Source organism: Antedon bifida, chromosome 2 (assembly GCF_963402885.1).
Source record: "Antedon bifida chromosome 2, ecAntBifi1.1, whole genome shotgun sequence".
Taxonomy (NCBI): Eukaryota; Metazoa; Echinodermata; class Crinoidea; order Comatulida; family Antedonidae; genus Antedon; species Antedon bifida.
Window position 1 is genome coordinate 8,845,404 of NC_136227.1, and position 22,743 is coordinate 8,868,146.

Sequence of the window (22,743 nt, forward strand, 5' to 3'; positions counted from 1 at the left end):
TTTACGTAATTAACAGCTAAATTAATTTGATTACGTTTCGTCTGGAAAATCGTCGCGAGCGAAAGTAAACAAAGATTTCAAACCATGATTATACATTATGCATGATGCCAATTAGGATTGTTTACAACTCGTCACGGTTGAGAAGGTGTTTTCACACAGATCGCAAGGAAGTTTTATGATTATGCATACAGAGTAGGCAAATAAGCGCGTTGCATTATGAGATATGTTTTGATCGAAAACTTTGACTGGAAGTTAAAGTTATTTTTTAAACCAAAAAACGTCTGTATTTCAGTTAAATGATTTTTTTTTCAACTAATTTTTGGTGAAAGTTAATAACTATTATGATACTTCAAAATGACCCACTTTTTTTCAAAATCTTTTATTTTTTATTTTTTTGGAATTTGACAAAGGGACAATACATCTTTAAGTTTTTAAACTATTCTAAAACAGTTACATCTAAATCGGAATTGATTGAGTATGAGTATGTCAGAAGATGCCTTTACCCAGGTCTAAGTCTAAGAAAAGTCAAGTGGTTCTATAAATTAGGGAAATTTATAAATCTTAAAAAATCATGCTTACAACTTTTAACGTCGTTCCACCAGCAACAGCTCCACCAAGTACAAGATATCGCAGCTTCAAAAGTCTTGATAAAGCGCGCACAGCAACGCCAGCTACCATCCGTGGATTTTGCGTCCTGATGTACACAATCTTCGGCCTTGGTGTCGCATCAAATTTATTGATTCTCGTTAGTGTGGAATATCGCAAAACCAAAATTTGAAGTGTTCGTTCATGCATTGTATGTTTTAATATGGAGGATTGGCGAGCAGTATGGCAGATATGGTTTGGATGATAACGCACCAGCGATCTTCTGTGTTTTAAAACCTGGCTACAGCATGGCCTTTAAAAACAAATCAAACAAAAAAATTAAATCAATAGATCACAGACATTATAAGTAATATAAAAATTGGTGTGCTGGGCGGATGTGGTGAGGAGACACCCATCTTTATTTTCTTCCACCTGGCTCACTATCAAACTTTATGTGACAAAAAATGGGATGTGCCCATATACAGTACTGTATGGACACAGTGATGTTATATTACTACCATATTTGGGCATATACTAACATATTTGGGCATATACTAACATATTTGGGCATATACCAATCACTGACAGAGATTAAGGTCTTCGCAGCCTAATTTCTTAGCACCATCACAAGAAACTTTTTAAATACACACACAGATTTTATTAAAGTTTTTGACACAGAGACTTCTGGACTAGGTAGGCCTACAGTATATTACTGATTTAATATTGTTTGAAGGTTTGCATGGCAAAATCAAATGTTGATATAAAGGAGGAGTGAGAATGTGTGAGAATGAACATTCTCACTCCTGAGGACAATCAAAGTATTGAACGAAACGTTGAGAAATTCAACAGTTCTTTTCAGTAATGTTTCGCAAACTCAACATTTGATTTAAAGATGTATTGTCCCCCTGAAAAAATAATTCTTAACAAAATTTTTTTGAATATTCCATTTTAATGTAACATAATAGTTATTCACTTTGACTAAAAATTTGATTGAAAGAAAATGTATTTACATGAAAAAATGTAATTTAAAGCAAAAAATGGTCAAATTGGCTGCCAGCCAATGGATTTTTGCTGAATTTAATTATTTATTTTGTCATTTTACAAGTGAAAACATTTTTTTTTTTTCGTTTTTTTTTCTATGGAAGTGATTAACTTTATTACAACTACAAAATAACATATTCAAAGTCTGATTTAATTCATCTTCATTTTTCATGTTTTTGGGGGACAATACATCTTTAATATTCATAACAAAATTATTGTTTGCTTTGGAAATATTGAAATATAAAAATAAAGCATCATGTCAAAAAAGATGTTGTTTGGTTCTTCAAAAAAATATAGGGCATAGCCTATGTATAGTTAAATTACATTGATACAAGGTAAAATATTACCACCTACAGTACTAGCTAGGCTACTCTATCTAGGCCTATTAGATAGACCGTACATCCTGGCCGGTTGTGTTCTCACAATCACCACAGTGACCCAACCAAGAACAGCTAGCCTAACCTAGCATCATCAGGAAAAGAGTGGGGCGGGGTCAAACAAAGTATTGTATTTACAACGAAATAAATGAAATTTAAAGATCATACCCAAACTTTCCATTTACTAGTCTATTCATTATTGTGTATATCTGTTTATTACGCAAGCTTTCCAACATAAAGGTAGTTTTTCATTATTTTAACGCAACATTAGCAAAGTATTCATCACCATCCTGTCGTCGGAAGCCGCCTCCAACAAAAAGTGCTACAGTACTAAAAATCATGACACGCCATATGTGTCTTCAATGTCGATATTGTTTTACTGTCATCGTACAGCAAAAAATATACAATCGGTAATAAAAATTACTTTAAACAATTATTTAATGTGGGAATAAATATGGCAATGTGTATGATGTCATTAAACCATTTTAGTTTTAAAAAAACTATTAAAACTAGGCCAAAGCCAAACTGAGTTGAACTTCAAATTCTGGGGCGTTCCATATTCAATAATTGAGGTCTGAGTGAGGGCGTTTATTAAACAACAAACCCAAAAAGTTATCTGAAATTATTTGGTGTGTATTTCTTTGAGTTATTAATTATAACTCATTACATAATCGTTAAATTTTGGTGTAAAAGTTGTGTGTGTAATCTGGGATAACTCAAACATTTCAGGTCCTAGCTATATACTATTATAATACTAGCCAGATAATAAAACGTGTAGGCTAGGCCTAGGCTAGACTTAGAGTAAGAAACACATCTTCGATCGTCTGCAGGCAGTCAGTTCCAGCAGCGTGTGCTATTTTGCCTCGAGTCGTTTCGCCCCAGCCCCAACGTATGAAAGACTGGGACTTGATACATTTATTTGCATCTCATGAAAAATACATACTAACTAAGATTATAAATATTTATATACAATTAATTAATATTTAAAAAAATAGAAAGCAAGTAAACTCTATCCAATAACATCTAAGACTCTAAGTAAGTAAGAGAAGAGAGTGACATGCAAATCTCAATCAAATAAGATAGATATTGAAGTTGCATTCGTTAGATTTTTTAAAGGTTTCACCAAACCAGCATGGATAAAGAAAAGGGAAATCAACAATGAAAATGCTCAGTTCTTTGTTTTTTAATCCTGTATTTTGTGTTGTTATGTCCTATATTGTTGTGTACATAATAATTCCTTGTAAATCGGCCTACATGCACCTACATTCAAGAAGTGTGCTACTGTTTCAAAAGGGTAGCTTCCAAATATATTATTATATTAATATAGATAGAGTTACATTTTTAAAATGTTAGTAATAGTTCAGTGATAAATGTTGATAAAAAATAAAGTTTTTGAAACTGTTTATTTATTTGCATGCTTCAAATTTTACTAACATACATATTTAAACTTATTATTTGCAGAAAAATGGATGAAGAACAAGACAAGGCATACACATGGGAGGGGGACTATGAACGCACCTGGTAAGCCTCTTATTTTAGAAAAAGAAAGTACAGTAATAATAATATAAATGTATACTTGAGAATTGGAGCTAAAAGCTCTGTCTATAGACAGTGTATACACTGTCAAACTTTGACAAAAAGGTGTAATGTGCCCAAATATGGTAGTGATATGACATCATCATTTCCATATATGGGCACATGATATTTTTTTTTCACATAAAGTGTGATAGTGTAGACAGAGCTTAAAGCTCTTTTGTCCCTCTTGGTAAATCTTGGAGATGAACTCCTTGAATACAGTACATATGGGCTGTATTTAAAATAGTTGCCAGGCCAGTTAATCATTCTTGATCATTTATTCAGTACACTGAATAAACAGTGAACAAATTTGTTGTTTATTACGATTTACTTTAATCAGGGAAGCTATCAAGGAAGATGAACAAGGCTCGTTACAAAGCACAGTTGATGACATCATACACAGAGCTAAGCGTAGAAGGTTCCTTGACCGACCGGTCAATGTCCGTCTCGGCATGGTAGGTATTGTACTGATTTGATTTAGCCCACCCTATAACTATAACTTAACCACAGAAAAAATGAATTGTAGTTTTTCAAAAAAGCATAATGCTCTGTCTACGCTATCAATCTTTATGTAACAAAAAGTGTTATGTGGCCAAATATGGTAGTGATATGACGTCATCGTGTCCATATATCACATTTGTTTGTTGCATAAAGTTTGGTTATGTAGATAAAGCTTTAAACAATTGTAACACTCAAAAATGTTTTCCTCTACAGATGCGGCATCTATTCATCATTTTGGATATGTCTAAATCTATGGAAGAAAAGGACCTAAAACCTACTAGACTTCACAGCACCATCAAGGTACATCAGAACTCCTCCTCTGGGACACCCCTATCCAGGAGACACCCCTCATTTCTTAAATGAGGACACTGTGTTAAAAACTAGTGAGGGTCAATATACGTTGCCAATCCCTATTCAAGGGACACCTCTTATTCAGAAGACATTTTGTTGGGTCCTGAAGGTGTCCCCTTAATAGGGGTTCTTCTGTATTTCCAATATCTTATTACATACATATTTAATATAATTATTAAGCATACTGTGTACATATAACCATTTCTAATTATTTATTCTATATTAATACGGTTCAAGAGGTCTGAAAATAATTAATAATTATTAATTTACTTTCAGCTTATAGAGAGTTTCATTGAAGAATACTATGACCAGAATCCTATCAGTCAGGTATGCACTTAACCAGTTGCCTAAAATGACTATTGTTTGTTTGTTTATTTGTTTACGTCATTTATCATCAATTGAGGAAATTTGGATTAGGCTTCTACAGATCGAATGTCAGCCACAGTGATTTAACTGTTAAGTAGTAATCAATTAATTTAATAAGTCTGTTGAGACCTGCCAACTTTTAAAAATTAAATATCAGGAATTTTTTTTTTAAAGCATGTCAAAACTATAGAGGGTGCTATAAAATTTGAAAATTATCTGAAACTAATTAGGGCGCTATTAAAAAATAGAAGGATATTGGCATATATATAATAGTAAACATGAGTATTTTATGGTGTACCAAAGATAAAAAATATTGTATTTTAGCGGGTATTGACACGCAATATCGGGAGACTATTGGCATTATCAAGATATTGAGAGGTGGGAGGTCTGTATTTAAAAATTTATAATTAATATTTCTTTTTTAAAATAGCTTGGAATTATAACAACTAGTAACATGAGAGCAGAGAAATTGACAGATCTTGGCGGAAATCCCAGAAGACATATAAATACACTTAAGAAGTGCAAAGACAAGGTGTGCCTTAAGGAACCCTCTTTACAGAACTCTTTAGAATTGGCATTAACCTCTCTCAGGTAAGAAATATAAGAGAAGCTTTGTCAGACTTATTTAAGTAGTGTATATATTGCTTTACCAAGGGGATTTGTATTTATAATACATTTTAAAACTGGAATTGGACTACTATCACATGAAACTTTCATTTACCTAAGATCCCTTGGTGTTGAGCTGCCACCAAATGGCACTCTCTGACTCAGTTGTCTGTTCACAATGATGGCATGGGCCAAGATAAATCAGTACAGAAGATTGTGTCCTTTGAAGTACTAAAGAACCAGAATGTATTTACTCAAGACCAACCAAGTTTTAAATCCTTATCTTAGAAAAACTGTGGTCAAGGAGAGCCTTGAACCTGTGCTGATTTTATGGCTATGGTTTGTGTACCTTAATGCTTGGCCACAATAGTTTAACAGACTGTGGCTGGTGTAGAATGATGGATTGCTTTCACCTTGGTCTAACGCCTCAAAAGAAAATCTTGTAGTTATGTTTGAAGCTTTAGTTCTTTTCTGGTAACCTACTGTACTGTAGGGGTATACCTTTTTGTTTGAATATGCCTTTGATAAACTTTGTTTTCAACAGACACATGCCAGGCCATGCCAGCAGAGAGGTCCTCATCATTATGGGCAGTTTAACCACCTGTGACCCTGATAACATACATCAGACAATAGATGTAAGTTTTACATTTACCTTTACTGAAACACACTGTACAAAATACAATACGAAACCATAACTTGTATGTAGTTGTATGTCTGAACAGACCCTTAATGTAATGTTTGATTTGTTTAATTCCTTTTCAGACAATGAAGTCAAATAATATAAGATGTTCAGTTATTGGTCTCGCAGCTGAAGTGAGAATATGTAAAAAACTCTGTAATGTAACAAATGGTAAGATTTTGTTAAAATTAAATTTTATTTGTTTTGGGTTGTTTTTTTTTTTTTACTTTTTAAATTTTGTTTGTACTTTAAAATAAATTGATTTAAAAACTTTTTTTTTCTTTTACTTTTTTTTTTTTATTGTTTTCATAGTAATATACAGATTGATCAATACACATTCAGGGGATACTGAGAATTATTAGGTTACTCCTTCAGATTAATAATGATTATTATTAGTGACAAAAGTAGAGTAAATATCAGTAATCTGAGGAGTTAACCCTGATGACATTGTAAATATTAATTTATTTTCAGGAACCTATGGAGTTATACTTGATGAAACTCATTACAAAGAATTATTAATGGAACACACTTTACCTCCACCAGCCACGGTAATGATTTTGTTTGTTTATTTATTTATTTTTCCCATGCAATATTTTATTTAGGAGTAGGTTAAACAACAACAAAACGGTCCATTTCATATTAATTTAGTTATTATATTATCAAAAATCATTTTACTCTTAGGTTAATTCGGAATCATCATTAATCAAGATGGGTGAGTAGCTATTTAATATTTTATGTGTTTTGTATTTGTTGACCCAAGGTCGTGTTATATAAGATCTCAAGTCTATACTTTTTTTATATGCTAATAGTAGTTTTAATTCTGATTTACTCTTTTTAAAAACAATATAGTTCATTTATGTACTGTATTTTATAATTTTTTTAGGATTTCCGAAACATCAAATTCACACAGATAAACCTGCTATTTGTGTTTGGTAAGTTGTTTATTGTTGACATTTTGATATCGTTATTGACTGTAACTCTAACGTCAAGCGCAGATCCAAATACCATCCTATTTCAAATTCGGATCCGCCACTGAACGTTTGTGGATCATTGAGTGTTCCTTGCTGTTATAATATTTTTCACTTGAAATAAAGTGTTGTTATTTAATTAGTCTTTTTTTATGTCTTTTTATTTTTTAGTCATCTTGATTCAAAAACATCAGAAGGGTTTGGTTTGGGGGGATATTTCTGCCCACAATGTCATAGCAAATATTGCGAACTTCCAATTGAATGCAAGTGCTGTGGTGAGTACATATTAGAATAGTATATATTATTGTCTCTCTGAAAAAATAATTTTGTTTATTGTCTTGAATGTTGAATATGCCATTTTAATGTCGCATAATAGTTATTCACTTTGACCAAAAATTGGACCGAAAACTAAATTATTTACCTGAAAAAAAAATGTGAAAATGGCCTATATTCAAAGTCTTTTTATTTATGTATCTTCATTTTTCAGGTTTTTGGGGGACAATGCATCTTTAAGAAAATACAAAATTATACATAAATTTGTGTTTTAGTCATTTCTAAAGATACCATGATCTTTTTAACAGATGTGTTTTGGGAAATTGTTATCATTAACTGCTACTCTTAACTGTTGCTTCGTGGCATCACTAACGATTTAAAAAATAACTATCCAATATAAATTAATATTTTTGTTTTTACCTAACAAATGGTAAATTCTCCCCAACAAAGATGTAACAATTTTCTGGTGAGAGACCATAACCCTTACTAGTGAAACAGGTATTTCTTTACAGCAGAAACTTTGATTTCAAATAAAAATTAGATAACTCACTCACTTATTAATCAGTTACAGTATGTCCTTGCAGCAGAATCAGAGATGTTTAAATTTTGTTTTATTTCAGGTTTGACTTTAGTGTCGGCACCTCACTTAGCAAGATCATTTCACCATTTATTTCCTTTGGATGAGTTTACAGAAATATCAACTACAAGTCTAGATGAGTCTTACAGTTCGTAAGTGTTTTTTTTCCAGAGATACTGTATGAGTTGCCAACGTATACCTACAAAAGTAGTTGACAGAACCAATTCTGTATGACTAGACAAGGGATTCCTACAGTAGTTGACAGAACCAATTTGGTATGACTAGACAAGGGATTCCTACAGTAGCTGACAGAACCAATTCGGTATGACTAGTCAAAGGGCTCCTACAGTAGTTGACAGAACCAATTCGGTATGACTAGTCGAGGGGCTCCTACAGTAGTTGACAGAACCAATTCTGTATGACTAGTCGAGGGATTCCTACAGTAGTTGACAGAACCAATTCTGTATGACTAGTCGAGGGGTTCCTACAGTAGATGACAGAACCAATTCTGTATGAGTAGTACTAGACTGACAACTCCAAGTACTGGATGTCTACAGTACGTTTATTTTTATAACATTTCTATTATTTCAAGATATTGTGAAGCATGTCAGGGAAGGTTATCAGGTCAAGTAGTGTACTTATGTCCAAGATGTGATAAAGTATTTTGTCTTGAGTGTGAGATGTTTATACAAGAAGCATTACATTCATGTCCAGGGTGTGCCAGTACAAGACCTAAGCAAGTTAGAACTAGCTGAGATACTGTACTGTATGATTTGCCAAGAGATAACTAAAGTAGTTTACAGAACCAGTTCTGTATGAGTAGCCAAGGAATAACTAGTTGACTGAACTGCTTGGTGCTAACTGTAATTTATTTTTTGCATTTCCCACCGGTAAAAAGCCCTAAGGGATACCTAATCTACAGAAGCAGTTCTGTATGTGTATAGCCAAGAGATATCTTGTTGACAGAACCAGTTCTGTATGAGTAGCCAAGTGATACCAAGTTGACAGAACCAATCAAACAATGAAAGTATTGACAGAAGTTGTGTACTTTCAGTTTAAAACAAAACAATAAATAAAGGAACAAAACTGTCTTGTTTGTTTTTTAATGATAATATTCATCCTCAATTTAGTGCAGCGTCTACCATTGGGGGAGCGGGGTAGGAGTGCCTGAGATGCACCAGTACACCGGGGTAACAGCATACAAATGGAAAGCACTGCTGTCAATCGAAGAAGTAATATCTTGACGTAGCAATACAGTAATTTTATTGCTTGCCATGGCCCTCTCGGAAGTTACAAATCAACTTGTAATATTTTTAGGAACCACATCATACTGCAGTCACTGCAGTAACTTGATAGTTTCGATAAATTAGCAAATAAAATATGTTCATTTCTTGAACAATTAGTCATTTCATCAAAATAAGACCACTAAAAGTTCATTTCCGTAAATGTTTAATTTAGAATTGTGTAATATATTACAGGTACATTAATCTATACACAAATAAATAATGTTCGATCATTTTTTTAACATTTTAATAGCCACATTATTTTGATTGAATCAAGTTTGTGGTTTCATCTTTGTGTATTGTATCTTCTTTCGACCATTCTTGCTCCTCTCCTTTGGCAAATATTAAAAAAAACACCATTCCAAATAGCAGTATGGCCGCATTAATTATAAAAATATAAGACCATTGTTTAAATGTATTCTAAAAAGAAATAAACAGATAATATCTCAAGTTTCAGATAATCTGGTTAGAAGTAATCCCTATCTGTATCATATAAAAAGAACATTATTATGTGATCTCTTGCACAATTGCCATGTCACGTGGCACGGCAGGAAACTTGACAAGCACTATTCTAGTGAAATGAAGAGGAAGACAGAGTCAAATGGAGTGATGACTAAAGCCTATTTTCCACTAGGCGAATTTGTTCGCGCGAATCGAAAGAGTTAAGGTGCCCTTATGTCGACATGGAACTCAACTGAAAGGAACTAGTTGCGCGAGAGCGCTTATGTCGACATTTTGAGGAACTGAACAGAACTGAAAGGAACCAGTGTGCGAGCGTTTATGTCGACATGGAACTGAACGCGCTTGATTCGTAAAAATCTTAGTTGCATTGAGTTCCTTTTAGTTCCAAAAAAATAACAAGTGAAAGGAACTGAGAGGAACTAAGCTTATACATTTTTTGTGTGCATATAAGTTGCGTTCAGTTGCTCGGAGCGCTTATGTCGACACAGTTGAGTTGAGTTCCATGTCGACATAAGAGCACCTTTAAGCACACGCGTAGAGAAAGTTGGAAGATGGAAACATAAATACGCTTTCAAAATGTTTGGTATTTTCCGCTTCCGCTTTGGAGAATACCGATAGGCAACTAGAATATTATCGTCACAAATGTGCAATTATTAAACAATGTTTTACTTACATTTCCTTCTATCAAGTTTCCAAGAATAAAAGGAATAGTGAATCCACCAATACAGGCAACCGTTGTCGCCAGTCCGATAATTATCCCAGCATATTTTGAAGATATGTCCAATAAGTTGGTATTCAAGCCAGGTGGATTGAATCCAAGCGAAAAAAAGACAATTGCCATTAAAAACATAAATTCTACCAAAGACTCGCCAAATTGGGAAATAAGAAGAAAGCAAACTGCAGCAACACCAAAATCTAAAAAAAAAATATTGAATGTTTAACTAACTTCGAACGCATTAGCAAATCGGAAATGGCGAACAGACGTCTACCATTATAACCGCTAATTGCCTGCCGCCTTTAGGAGGTTATGTTTTAAAGATATTTTGCGTGTGTGTGTTTGTCTTTTAGCAAGATGACGTCAAACTTACGTCAAAACTACAAGACGGATCTTTGACACATTTAAACCACAGATATGTGGTCACGGACTACATTACTGTACATTCAATTCTGGACCACTTTATATTATTTTACTCATTTTAGGCCGTACGTCAAAACTACAAGACGGATCTTTTTTTTTCTCCTGTGGTGGACATATTTCTTTCAACAAGATATTCCACCAACAAATACAAACTATTCTTTTTTTTACTATGGAAACACATACCGATGATAACAAATATTTTTCTTGTATTCAAAATGCTCAATATATTACGGCGAATGATAAAGTCAGCACAGGCAGCAGAAAGCAGAACAACTGGAAGCCTAGTAATACTTGGAAGTGCTGTTAGAAAGCCAGTCTAATAATAAAACAAATATAATGATATAACATTTTTTAAGTAGTAGGCTGCTTTTACGGATTTTTCGAGAGCTATTCCAACTTTCGTAAGTCATTGATTGACACCGACGTGTTTAAGGTGATGTCGTGAATAATGTTGCCGAACTTTCGACAGCATAATAGAATTAAGATAAATAAACTTGCGGTTTTTTTTTTGCAAAAATGTTCCGTTGTTACGCCATTATAAAATCAAAGTTTAAAGAAATAGCATCATCATCAATTTTATAATCTTAATTCAATCCAATAAATGCCACCACTTTTCTAAATTGTATTAAAAAAGTATAATATGAAAGAAAATGTATTGTAGATGGAGAAATATTCTATATATTTAAGCTTAGAGTTTGCGAAATTTGTTTTTTCTTTTCAGTTTGTAAGTTTTTTTTATATGGATGACATATTTCCGAAATAATATTTCATAATAACTTACAGTTTTTGCGTCAAATCCTAGAATGGATGAGATAAATATTGGAACTTCAGTGATGCTGAAATACATTGTAGTGTCAAAGGCAAAAAATCCAATCACAATGGCCCAAACAGCAGACGACGTAAACAAAGCTTTCCAAGGAACTACGGAATACTATAATAAATGTTCAAGTGTTATATACAGACAGGCTATAAAGGCCAATTTACACACACGAGCGGTACGGTAATAACAAGCACGAATATGCGATACTTGGGGTACAGCAAAAGATGTAATGACGTCACAATATCATAAATAGGTTTTACTGTATATATTCTTATTCTCCAAGTCAAGACCATTGAAATGACACCAAACACGGATATATTACGACGAAAATCGTTTGGCACCAAGGTACCATCTTCAAAACGTCATATGGCTGCATCCGGTTTGAAATGTATATGCTATAGCTTTGAGGACATGTCCCTGTAGTATATTCATGCCAAATCCCAGCTCAATACTACAATACTATAAGCCCCAGTGGTCTAATGGTTAGGACATCTGCATATCAAGCAGGCGGTCCGAGTTCGAGTCTCGGTTGGGGCGACTTTTTCTCATTCTCACAGATTTCCTCATCTTTATCGTTTCAAATTAATTAATTAAATTTCAGTATATCACCGGGCGGTTTAGAATTAATGTCCTTTGCCTGATTTGTTTATATATATAAAAGTATCTCTTCGGAGATCCCGCCTCGTGAATAAAAATACTGTAAGATGAGGGCGTATCAATTTGATCTCTGGTGCGCGTGCGCACAACTGAGGACTAGTGCTGTTCCGCCGTACCACGCCGAGAATGTTAAAGAGTCGCTATCCAATCGAGTTCGAACAATACCATGAAAGCCCCAGTGGTCTAATGGTTAGGACATCTGCATATCAAGCAGGCGGTCCGAGTTCGAGTCTCGGTTGGGGCGACTTTTTCTCATTCTCACAGATTTCCTCATCTTTATCGTTTCAAATTAATTAATTAAATTTCAGTATATCACCGGGCGGTTTAGAATTAATGTCCTTTGCCTGATTTGTTTATATATATAAAAGTATCTCTTCGGAGATCCCGCCTCGTGAATAAAAATACTGTAAGATGAGGGCGTATCAATTTGATCTCTGGTGCGCGTGCGTACAACTGAGGACTAGTGCTGTTCCGCCGTACCACGCCGAGAATGTTAAAGAGTCGCTATCCAATCGAGTTCGAACAATACCATGAAAGCCCCAGTGGTCTAATGGTTAGGACATCTGCATATCAAGCAGGCGGTCCGAGTTCGAGTCTCGGTTGGGGCGACTTTTTCTCATTCTCACAGATTTCCTCATCTTTATCGTTTCAAATTAATTAATTAAATTTCAGTATATCACCGGGCGGTTTAGAATTAATGTCCTTTGCCTGATTTGTTTATATATATAAAAGTATCTCTTCGGAGATCCCGCCTCGTGAATAAAAATACTGTAAGATGAGGGCGTATCAATTTGATCTCTGGTGCGCGTGCGCACAACTGAGGACTAGTGCTGTTCCGCCGTACCACGCCGAGAATGTTAAAGAGTCGCTATCCAATCGAGTTCGAACAATACCATGAAAGCCCCAGTGGTCTAATGGTTAGGACATCTGCATATCAAGCAGGCGGTCCGAGTTCGAGTCTCGGTTGGGGCGACTTTTTCTCATTCTCACAGATTTCCTCATCTTTATCGTTTCAAATTAATTAATTAAATTTCAGTATATCACCGGGCGGTTTAGAATTAATGTCCTTTGCCTGATTTGTTTATATATATAAAAGTATCTCTTCGGAGATCCCGCCTCGTGAATAAAAATACTGTAAGATGAGGGCGTATCAATTTGATCTCTGGTGCGCGTGCGTACAACTGAGGACTAGTGCTGTTCCGCCGTACCACGCCGAGAATGTTAAAGAGTCGCTATCCAATCGAGTTCGAACAATACCATGAAAGCCCCAGTGGTCTAATGGTTAGGACATCTGCATATCAAGCAGGCGGTCCGAGTTCGAGTCTCGGTTGGGGCGACTTTTTCTCATTCTCACAGATTTCCTCATCTTTATCGTTTCAAATTAATTAATTAAATTTCAGTATATCACCGGGCGGTTTAGAATTAATGTCCTTTGCCTGATTTGTTTATATATATAAAAGTATCTCTTCGGAGATCCCGCCTCGTGAATAAAAATACTGTAAGATGAGGGCGTATCAATTTGATCTCTGGTGCGCGTGCGTACAACTGAGGACTAGTGCTGTTCCGCCGTACCACGCCGAGAATGTTAAAGAGTCGCTATCCAATCGAGTTCGAACAATACCATGAAAGCCCCAGTGGTCTAATGGTTAGGACATCTGCATATCAAGCAGGCGGTCCGAGTTCGAGTCTCGGTTGGGGCGACTTTTTCTCATTCTCACAGATTTCCTCATCTTTATCGTTTCAAATTAATTAATTAAATTTCAGTATATCACCGGGCGGTTTAGAATTAATGTCCTTTGCCTGATTTGTTTATATATATATACGAATATAAATCGCACTTTTTTTCGATTGGTACCATGTTTATGACGTCATAATTCTGCATCCGGTTGAAGTACGAACATTTTCTCTCTATAGCTTTGTTCACCTATTACCCTAGTATATGCATGCCATGTTTCAGAGCCATCAGACGACGCGTTAAGAACTAGTAGGACTTGAAAGTCGGCTCAATAGTGTCCAGATGGAAGAAGAAGAGGAGAAGATGAGAGAGTCCTAGAGACTCGGGTACCCCGAATAAAAATATAGATTATATGTTGACCATTTAAACACAACGGCGCTGAGCGGACGGGCTGTTCCCGCCCAGGATAGATACAGATTCTACTTGGGTACTTGTACAAAAAGATATAGGTTTTTTCAAATTTACAATTTATACCCAAGTCGGCAATTTCAGTGACGTCATTGCGGTTCATCTTCTGGATGACCTGAACATTATCAATATAAAGATTCAAAAACTTTTCCATTATAAAAAACATCAATTATACAGTAACATACCGTAACATTAGTAGTCATGCTTTCTTTATATAATTCGAAATGTTCTAACTCCTTTTTTGTAATAAACGGGTCAGTATTTGGCGTTTCATAAACAAATGTTGTCCATACTACTAATCCTACTAACCCGAACACGCCTGCAATAAAGGGAAATATTTAATTATTATTATATAGTATTATAGTGTGTTTTTTTTGGTTTGAAATAAAACATTATAATTATCATAGTTAAAATTAACATAGTTAACATTATATAATAATTATTATATAGGCCTATAACTTTCTTCTCGATTCAAATCCACTCAGGCTTTATATTCTATTTTCTCTCACTGGCATAGAGGAAGTTGGGTCTTACCCGAAAGCTCTACAATTCCTTTCTGTCTGTTTTACTTTATCGTTTTGAATTAGTGTTTTGCTTATTTTTATTTGTATCATTTGGCGATGGAACATGAGGACTCCACAAAAAAAAACGAATTTGTATTCAGTTGAAGACTGACCTTGCAATTCTTTTCTGTAATTTGTACTTTGATTTATAATTACAATTATAAATATTACTAATAACTATATATAATTTTAATAAATTATCTAGAAAATTCAGATCTTCGATAGGTTGTATCTGAGTTTTTCAAGATCTGTGTTTTCTAGTTTGATTATGCTAGAGGAAAACTGCACTTAAATGAATCGTTTACAAACAATTGTCCCTTAATATGGGAATAGTACTGCATACTGTAAGTGTAAAATAAAGTCGGCCAACCACCAAGTTCATATGCTGTGCAAAGCCAGCCAGAAAAGTGACTTGAAACAATTGTTGCGACGGTCATTCCTGTAAAAAAATTATTTTGTAAAAAAATTGATATGTGCATACGCATGGCCTATCACATTACAAAATAATTATTACGGGAGCTTCGGCGGAACACTGTGCCGTGTAGCATTGGTTCTAGACGGAGTGTTTACTTAATATTAGTAAAAAGATAAATATTATGGCACATATAGCGTTTCATACTACTTGAGCTCGTATTTTCAGACAAAAATCGACTAAAATAAAAATAATTACAGACTATGTGCAGTTAAAAGCTTGGCTCCCATTTAGACGCAACTATAAGGACGTAACCGCACCGCAAGTAGTTTGACCAATCACGGCGCGATGTTTCATCTTTGTGATTGGTCAACTAAACTTTCGTTGCACCGATGTGGGAAGTTTAAAATACAAAATCACAGTACAATTGATGAAAAAGTTACATCGGGCATGTGCAATGAAGCAGCAGAACCATTGTAGCTTTCTATTTCTGTGCATACTTCGACTATAGTAGTGCTTAACTCTTAGGCCTACCATTTGCTACTATAGCTACCATAGTACTCCGTTCGGTGGGAGCTGTCCACTTTCCTAATATAACGTAGGCAGCAGTAACACCCACACCCTGGAAAAAATTAAAACATTTTTTTATTTTCGATCGTTTGTTCGGGCCTTAAAGTCAATTGTTCTCCTGTTTACTTCAGTACAAAAGCCAAACATTGTACAATATTAACAAATACTACACCTGTACTGCTCCGTCTAAAACACGTATTATAATTAATAGGTTTGCATTGATTCCTGCAGCCAATGGAACAAGTGATATTAGTAGACTCTCGCAAAGTAACACAAGCCCGAGTACTTTTTTACCGCCAATGTATCCCGAACACCAGCCTCCAGGGATTGGTGTGATCGTGTAACCAATGTAGAAAGCACTCAGGATACTTTGCTGGGTCATTTCATCCCAATTGTATGTTGGTATCTATAATAATAATAATAATAACAAATCATAACAATAATTACGTCTATAGAGAATTGTCATATGATAATCATAGGTTAGTTTAGGAAATGTACTTACTGAATCTTCGTACGATTGGTCATCATTGATGTTGTTTGTTGTTGTATTTTCTCGGCGGCGTACCATAGCTATCATAGCAATACTCATGTTGATTCTTGTACAATATAGCCAGAAGAATATCGTGGCACACATACCTATGGACGACCATTACAAGTAAATGTTAAAACTCATATCAAGAAGTCTAGAGTAGATTCGATTCGGATTAATATTGGTAAACTAATAAACATTTTAGTACATTTGGCGCGTGTAATACGTATATTTCAACTGGAATCCAGTTTTCGAAAAATATTAAAACGTGATGATCCACTATAGCGATAGTAAAGGAATATTATATGGGAAAAGTAGAGCTTGGGGAAAGTCTACAATAGGCTTAGAATATGATGTGAACATGAACAACTGGTTCCACTAGTCTGAGCGTAACGCAAGGACGCAAGCGCAACGCAATTAATAATTTGATTTATCTGGACTATCGCCTGTCTTGGTCAACCCACTGCGTTGCGTGTTCTAGTGGGAACCAGGCACTGTACAACTAGCTTCCATCAATAGGGGCGGACCCAGGGTTGTTGCCTTAGTGGCCCGGGCAACACCCTTAATTTCATACTAAATTTTGTTTCTGCCACTAAATTAAAATTCAGTCCAATTTTATCGTATACAATATCCATATTTATACGTTATAGAAGTCCAGTCTTGAGAGAATATTTGTAAATTGGCAGAATGCACATCAGTCACCAATAGGCCTACTATACCGCGCACAGATAAGTGTAGATAAGTTTCTGAGCATACGCAGAATGAATTTCTGATTGGCTATAGTTGCTTGTGGTGCGCGCGTCATGAGAGCAGGGAGATGTATCTCTCTCTTGATGAGAGGTACGAAAGGAGGCCAACACACGCGGGAAAAACCCGTCATATGGGTCGTCGTTTGTTCATAATTATTGCGTTTTTCCATAATTTAAGGCCAAATCATAATTTTGCGTATAGTTTAGTTTTTTCGTGTAGTACCCAATTTATCTTCTCCGGAACCGGAACTTGATAGGCTTAGTCATAAAGTAGTTACAGAGTTGCAGGGCATTTTATCATTGTTGAATGTTTTGATATTAGCTTAATTGTTAAAAATTGGTAAAAGAAGTAACGCTGGCGCCAACGAATTTAACGACCTCCACAACCAAAATATTTCTTTGTAACAAAATGTATTTTAAATGGAACGCTACAAAAATAATCCTCCGCTTAATCAGTGCATGAATACCTAATAACCAGACAAGAACGTATCTTTGTTACGTTTTACTATCAATCCATTTTCATTATCACGCAATCCATTTTTCAACAAAATAGTAGTTTAATAATAAAATTTTGATTGAATAGTGAGGAATTAGTTACAGTGTTGACTTTGAATACACCATTGGTAATTTACTGAAAATCCAAAATGAACTTGTGTTATAATACAAACAAAATTATTCAATCAAAGATCAAAGAAACCCTCTACTACACATGAGAAATAGATGTCGGTCGATAAACTTCTGACGACAACGAAAACAGCTAAATGTATTCGTGATTTTATTTCATCTCTGGCTTGTTACATTATCATGACACATTACCGGATTTCCCTCCTCTCGCAATGAACGGCAGTACAGATCTTCCCTATCTAGGCTCGTGTATGTAGCATACTACGTCATTCACAAATTCCCCACGCATAGCAGTGTTACTAGCACCATCACAGATTACCTCTAATCATGGAGAAATAAGTTATATTTCTCCATGCTCTAATGGAACAAACATTCACACATGAACTTTGCGTTAAAAAAAAATTCATCGACAAACGAAATATAGGCCTAATCTATATTCATTCATTTTAAATATTAGGCATATTGCCAAGGCTAATAATCGATTTGTCCATATTGCGTTTTGCCGGGGGTTTTCCATAATCTAAGGCTAATTTTTAGGCCAAATAATAATTGTGCGTATAGTTTTGCATTTGTGATGCGTGTAGTACCCTATTTATCTTCACTTCCGTACGTCCGAAAATATTAGGTCGAATTTCCGTAATGGACGTTCCGAAATTTGAACCGTGTTAAGCCTACCAGTAGCAGAGCAAAGTTTGCTTCTTTCTGCAAATGTCCTATCATTATTTTCTTTGTTTTATTTTGGAGTGTGGTTTAAACAACACTTTTGTGTTTATAGTGGATAAATAAAAATGAATTTTATGTAATTGTGGTTTTAACATCTGACGGTATTTAGCATTTAATTCAAAATAATACAATTTAACCTTTTGCTCAATATATTTATAGCAGCAGCTTCATATTTTTTGTGTAACTTTTTAAAATTATTCATTGATAATTAATTTACATTAATTGAGTACAGTTATTAGAATGTATTACCGTACCAGAAGTACCTTCATCGGGGACTTCCCCGTGACGTTCGCATTGAACGAAAAAAAATGTTATCCTATATTATATTGTTAGTCGCGTATGTTTTATTACTAGCGGAATAATATAGGCTACAATCCTCTGTTTGCTAGTGCACTATAGAGTGAGTGACATTTCCGGCGAACTAGAGGTGCAATTTATCATGGATTTTACGTGCGAGAGTACCATTTACGGCCATCTAGGAGTGTCATTTAACCATTTGCTTGCTCAAATACTCAGTGTCTAAAGCCCTGGAGTCTTTGGGCAACCCTCTTAAAATAGTCCTGTGACCGCCCCTGATCAAACGGAAAACTGCAAAAAGTTAAGTCGATATGATATTGATCTTTATTCTTTTTTTAAAAAAAATCTTTTAACAGTTAGTTTTTTATGGTATTTTTTGTGACTTGTGACACGCAATGCTAATTTAAAGCCACGAGGTTCAAAGGTGGTTTGACAAAAATAAACCGTATTTATTCAAATAGGGCTAAACGCCTCGCTTTGAATAATAGGAAATCAATGGTTTTTAAGTTGGGGCAGGTGCCTAAATGGTCAAACAAAGTGCTGAACGGAAACTTCTCTTATTGTAAATTTCAAAATTGACTCGACGCAGTTGTTAATACACTCGTGTTCGATCGAGGCACGGATCACTTGGTATTCATCAATATCAAAAAGAAATCGAATAAATTTAGAACTGAGTAATCCTGTTCACCATTGGAACTGACAATAGTATACTAGTACGGTACTTTATTTTATTATAAGCTTAACTAGACTGCATTCTTCTCTTTATTAATAACAACGGCTTGTTAATCTTTATGGGCTAACAATACAATGATCAGATGACCGTGTCTCGAGGAGCAATTTTCAGTATATTTCTTGTCGTTTTTTCTCGTCAACTCGGGTAGGCCTACAAAACAACCAGATAATACATGCGAAAACTCGGGTACCAAACAACCCGATAATACACGCGACAACTCGGGTTTATGGTCAAGGGTATGTACATTAATCAACAGTGTAATACATACCGGCTACAAAAAATCTCTTCATATTGTTCAGCTCATCCACTTAAATAGTATAACAAAACAATAAAATAAATTAGTAATTAACAAGAATATTAAGAAAAATGTTAATAATAATAATTTGACTAGCGGTACAGAATAACTTATAGGCCTGGACACCGTAAATGACTGTTGTTGTTATAACATAAAACAGATTGTTAACATAACAAGGCAGCCTAACAACATGATGCTGAACTCCGGAGATAAAAGGGTGTATCTGTGGCTGCGACACGATCACTACAGTACTATTGGTATTTTTGTCGCAGCCAGACATAAGATCAAAGGACTTTTACGATTTCCTATATTGGTAAGGTGAGCTCAGTGCCATGAGATTGCCTTAATATAAAGTTTGCGGTACACCACGTTAGCTATATAGTTCCGAAAAAAAACTGTTTCGATCAATATACTTTGATCGTCCTCAGGAGTGAGAATGTTCTAAGGAAGATCAATTAAGTACATTGATCGAAACTTCGAGAAACTCAACATTTCTTTTCAGAACTATATATATATATATATATAGGTGGTATACTGCAAATTTTATGTTAACATATTAATTTCGCCATGCAAAAAATTTTAAAAATATATAAAACAGATTATAATCAGTATTGTGAAAGAAGATGAAGCATAGCCCTTTAAACAATTGTATTTCAATACAATTATTAAAATAATTTCCGAGAAACTAGAACAAAATAACAAAATTCCCAAGTTCTACTGTGTTTTCGGATACGTGCAATTCAACTGATTCTCAGTACTGTATCTATTTCCGAAGTATCCTAAGAATAATTGGTAATACGTCACATGTATTTATTTATTTAGGCCTATTGCAACAATATTTTATGAGGGTGGTCCATCCAGCCGAAGCTGGTCATTAGGGACCCTCACAAAAATACATCATGACAAGACATAAACATGTAACAACAAAATTAAATTAAAATAAATATAATTTATAAAGATAAAATAAAGCACAAACAATTTACAATCAAAAATTAAATAAAATTAAATTGGCCCTCTCAGAGAAGAAAAGAAATGAAAAGGAAGCAACTAAACAAGAAGATGGTTATCGAGCAGACATTTGAAGGAAGAGTAAGATGAAGCAAGTCGGATATCTAGTAGTAACCTAACACTTAACCTAACCTTACATGATACAGGCACCACATGTAATACTGTATTACCAAATATTCATATGATACTTCGGAAATAGATATGTGGAGATACAGCGTTGGAACAAATCAATAAAAAGCATAAGACCTACTGTAATTTTGCATTGTTTATGAATGTGCAGTATGACATAATTTTAAAACACCTCGATGTCCCGAGGCCTACTTAATATATACATTGTACAGTATAGTTTAATAATACAAAATTATCAACAATAGCCTACCTATATAAATGAAACTCGTTGTCATTAGGTAAGAGTTATAAGTGCGTAAATAACCAGAAAGCCAACGGGTGTAACAGCTTATACTATTCATTCACCTCTCTTATGTGAGTTGTTTGGCCAAGATGAACAACTTTAGTTTGAACAAAAGAGTATTAAACTGGACGTTACGGTACGTGGGCCCAAGGTTTTCATTTTTATTTCATTTAGTAAAATCATTCACGCTAAATAAATAATTTGTTTATCCAAGTGTACTGGTTATAGTTTGCATTAATAATTAATATTATATATTTGAATTTTGCATTGCATCAATTGAAGTAGGCCCTACACTGCCAAGTGTAATCTTCTGGTTTATTCCGGTGGCAGGAGGTGGGTACTACACCACCCGGCGGGAGACAAATTGCCATCCAATTTTTCTAGACCAGAATTTTCTGTAGATTACGAATCTGGAAGGTAATCGATCAGGATAGGAAACGTTTTTGAGATATAGGCCCTAAGGGTCAAAGTTCAAAATTGACTAATTACAACAATGTATTATATAATGTATTATAACCAATGTATTGAAGCAAAATTTAGTCTTTTATTGCATTGTTATGATTAGTATAACCATAATACTGTAATTAATCAAATCAAACTGAAAATGTTATGCTGACCTGAAATAAATAAAGGGTTAAAGCAAAAATTATAACACTTTATAAAATTAATTTTGTAGTGTTTATGAATGTTGAGCATGACATAATTTTACAATATCAATGTCCCGAGGCCTACTTAATATATACATTGTACAGTATAGTTTAATAATACAAAATTATCAACAATAGCCTACCTGAATGAAAGCAATCCCTTATGCCTATGAACATTGGTCAGAACATGGTTTGCGGATTAGTTCCCATTGGTTTTTCACAGGCGCCGTGAGCACTTATAATTGAAGATGCCTAAATTAAAATAAATATTAAAACACATGACTCAATTTTAGACTAGTTGTTAATCTGAATCTAAATCACTTTAGTAAGATACATTTTAATGATTGTAAATAACGTATTTTATCTAAATTCTAGTAACAATTGTATTGCTAATTTATTTACACTTTTAAATATTTGAGATACTTTTTAGAAGTAATATTAGCCTTAGTGTTTTTTGTTTATTGGATATTGGATATTTTGGATACCCGAAAACAAGTGAATTAAAACAAAATAATGTTTTGAATCACAACACAAAAATTACAATCTGCGCATATCTTACGCAACTTTTTAGTATACATGGCAAACATCGCTTGTTTCGATGACGACTGCAATAACGTAACAATTGACCTGCGAGTTAGTTTGCACGTAGTAGAGCATACTGTGGTTATTTATCGTTTACAATTTTGCTAATCAAAATGTCGACATTAAACATCCGTTTTATTCAAGTAGCACCAGTAAGTTATTCTTGAATATCATTTCCTACAAACTGTATAGTTTGG

At 34.4% G+C, this 22,743-nt stretch overlaps 3 protein-coding genes across 5 annotated transcripts in view; 1 reads left to right on the plus strand and 2 right to left on the minus strand.

Annotated features, from left to right (window-relative positions):
• The window catches only part of LOC144836159 (dynamin-like GTPase OPA1, mitochondrial), a 51,493-nt gene extending 49,185 nt beyond the window's left edge, over positions 1 to 2,308 (minus strand). For both annotated transcript variants that reach the window (XM_078691379.1, XM_078691378.1), the window contains exons 1-2: positions 2,172 to 2,308; positions 580 to 898 (exon numbers count right to left, since the gene is read on the minus strand). In XM_078691379.1, coding sequence (XP_078547505.1) covers positions 580 to 898; positions 2,172 to 2,239 — 387 coding nt within the window. In that variant the 5' untranslated portion in view covers positions 2,240 to 2,308. The remainder of the gene's footprint in view (positions 1 to 579; positions 899 to 2,171) is intronic.
• A 279-nt stretch (positions 2,309 to 2,587) lies between these two features.
• LOC144836143 (general transcription factor IIH subunit 2-like) lies at positions 2,588 to 9,372 on the plus strand. 2 transcript variants are annotated; one of them, XM_078691347.1, is made up of 14 exons: positions 2,588 to 2,632; positions 3,465 to 3,524; positions 3,919 to 4,033; positions 4,293 to 4,379; positions 4,707 to 4,757; positions 5,227 to 5,387; positions 5,947 to 6,037; positions 6,165 to 6,252; positions 6,553 to 6,629; positions 6,763 to 6,793; positions 6,965 to 7,013; positions 7,221 to 7,324; positions 7,943 to 8,051; positions 8,492 to 9,370. In XM_078691347.1, exons 2-14 carry the CDS (start codon positions 3,469 to 3,471, stop codon positions 8,652 to 8,654), a joined length of 1,182 nt encoding a protein of 393 aa, XP_078547473.1. In that variant the 5' UTR covers positions 2,588 to 2,632; positions 3,465 to 3,468; the 3' UTR covers positions 8,655 to 9,370. The 2 variants fall into 2 exon arrangements, with proteins under 2 accessions (XP_078547473.1, XP_078547474.1); XM_078691348.1 differs by lacking the exon at positions 4,707 to 4,757 and having other exon boundaries at positions 8,492 to 9,372.
• LOC144836142 (sialin-like) lies at positions 9,364 to 22,161 on the minus strand. The gene is made up of 10 exons (XM_078691346.1): positions 22,108 to 22,161; positions 16,450 to 16,583; positions 16,120 to 16,353; positions 15,912 to 15,999; positions 15,309 to 15,404; positions 14,588 to 14,721; positions 11,564 to 11,713; positions 10,966 to 11,098; positions 10,318 to 10,559; positions 9,364 to 9,602 (listed from the first exon to the last, which is right to left on the minus strand). The coding sequence occupies exons 1-10, from the start codon at positions 22,139 to 22,141 to the stop codon at positions 9,441 to 9,443; spliced, it is 1,407 nt and encodes a 468-aa protein (XP_078547472.1). The 5' UTR covers positions 22,142 to 22,161; the 3' UTR covers positions 9,364 to 9,440.
• Positions 22,162 to 22,743: the final 582 nt, after the last annotated feature.

Excerpts from the sequence above, each read along its gene's own strand:
- LOC144836143 (XM_078691347.1), top strand. The coding sequence starts at position 3,469 with ATGGATGAAGAACAAGACAAGGCATACACATGGGAGGGGGACTATGAA. Across the intron at positions 6,794-6,964 it reads ATCATCATTAATCAAGATGG|GATTTCCGAAACATCAAATT; the intron begins GTGAGTAGCTAT and ends TAATTTTTTTAG. Across the intron at positions 7,325-7,942 it reads AATTGAATGCAAGTGCTGTG|GTTTGACTTTAGTGTCGGCA; the intron begins GTGAGTACATAT and ends GTTTTATTTCAG.
- LOC144836142 (XM_078691346.1), bottom strand. The coding sequence starts at position 22,141 with ATGTTCATAGGCATAAGGGATTGCTTTCATTCAG. Across the intron at positions 10,560-10,965 it reads AAAAATATTTGTTATCATCG|ATTTTGGTGTTGCTGCAGTT; the intron begins GTATGTGTTTCC and ends TTTTTTTTTTAG. Across the intron at positions 9,603-10,317 it reads GAAACTTGATAGAAGGAAAT|AATACATTTAAACAATGGTC; the intron begins GTAAGTAAAACA and ends ATTTCTTTTTAG.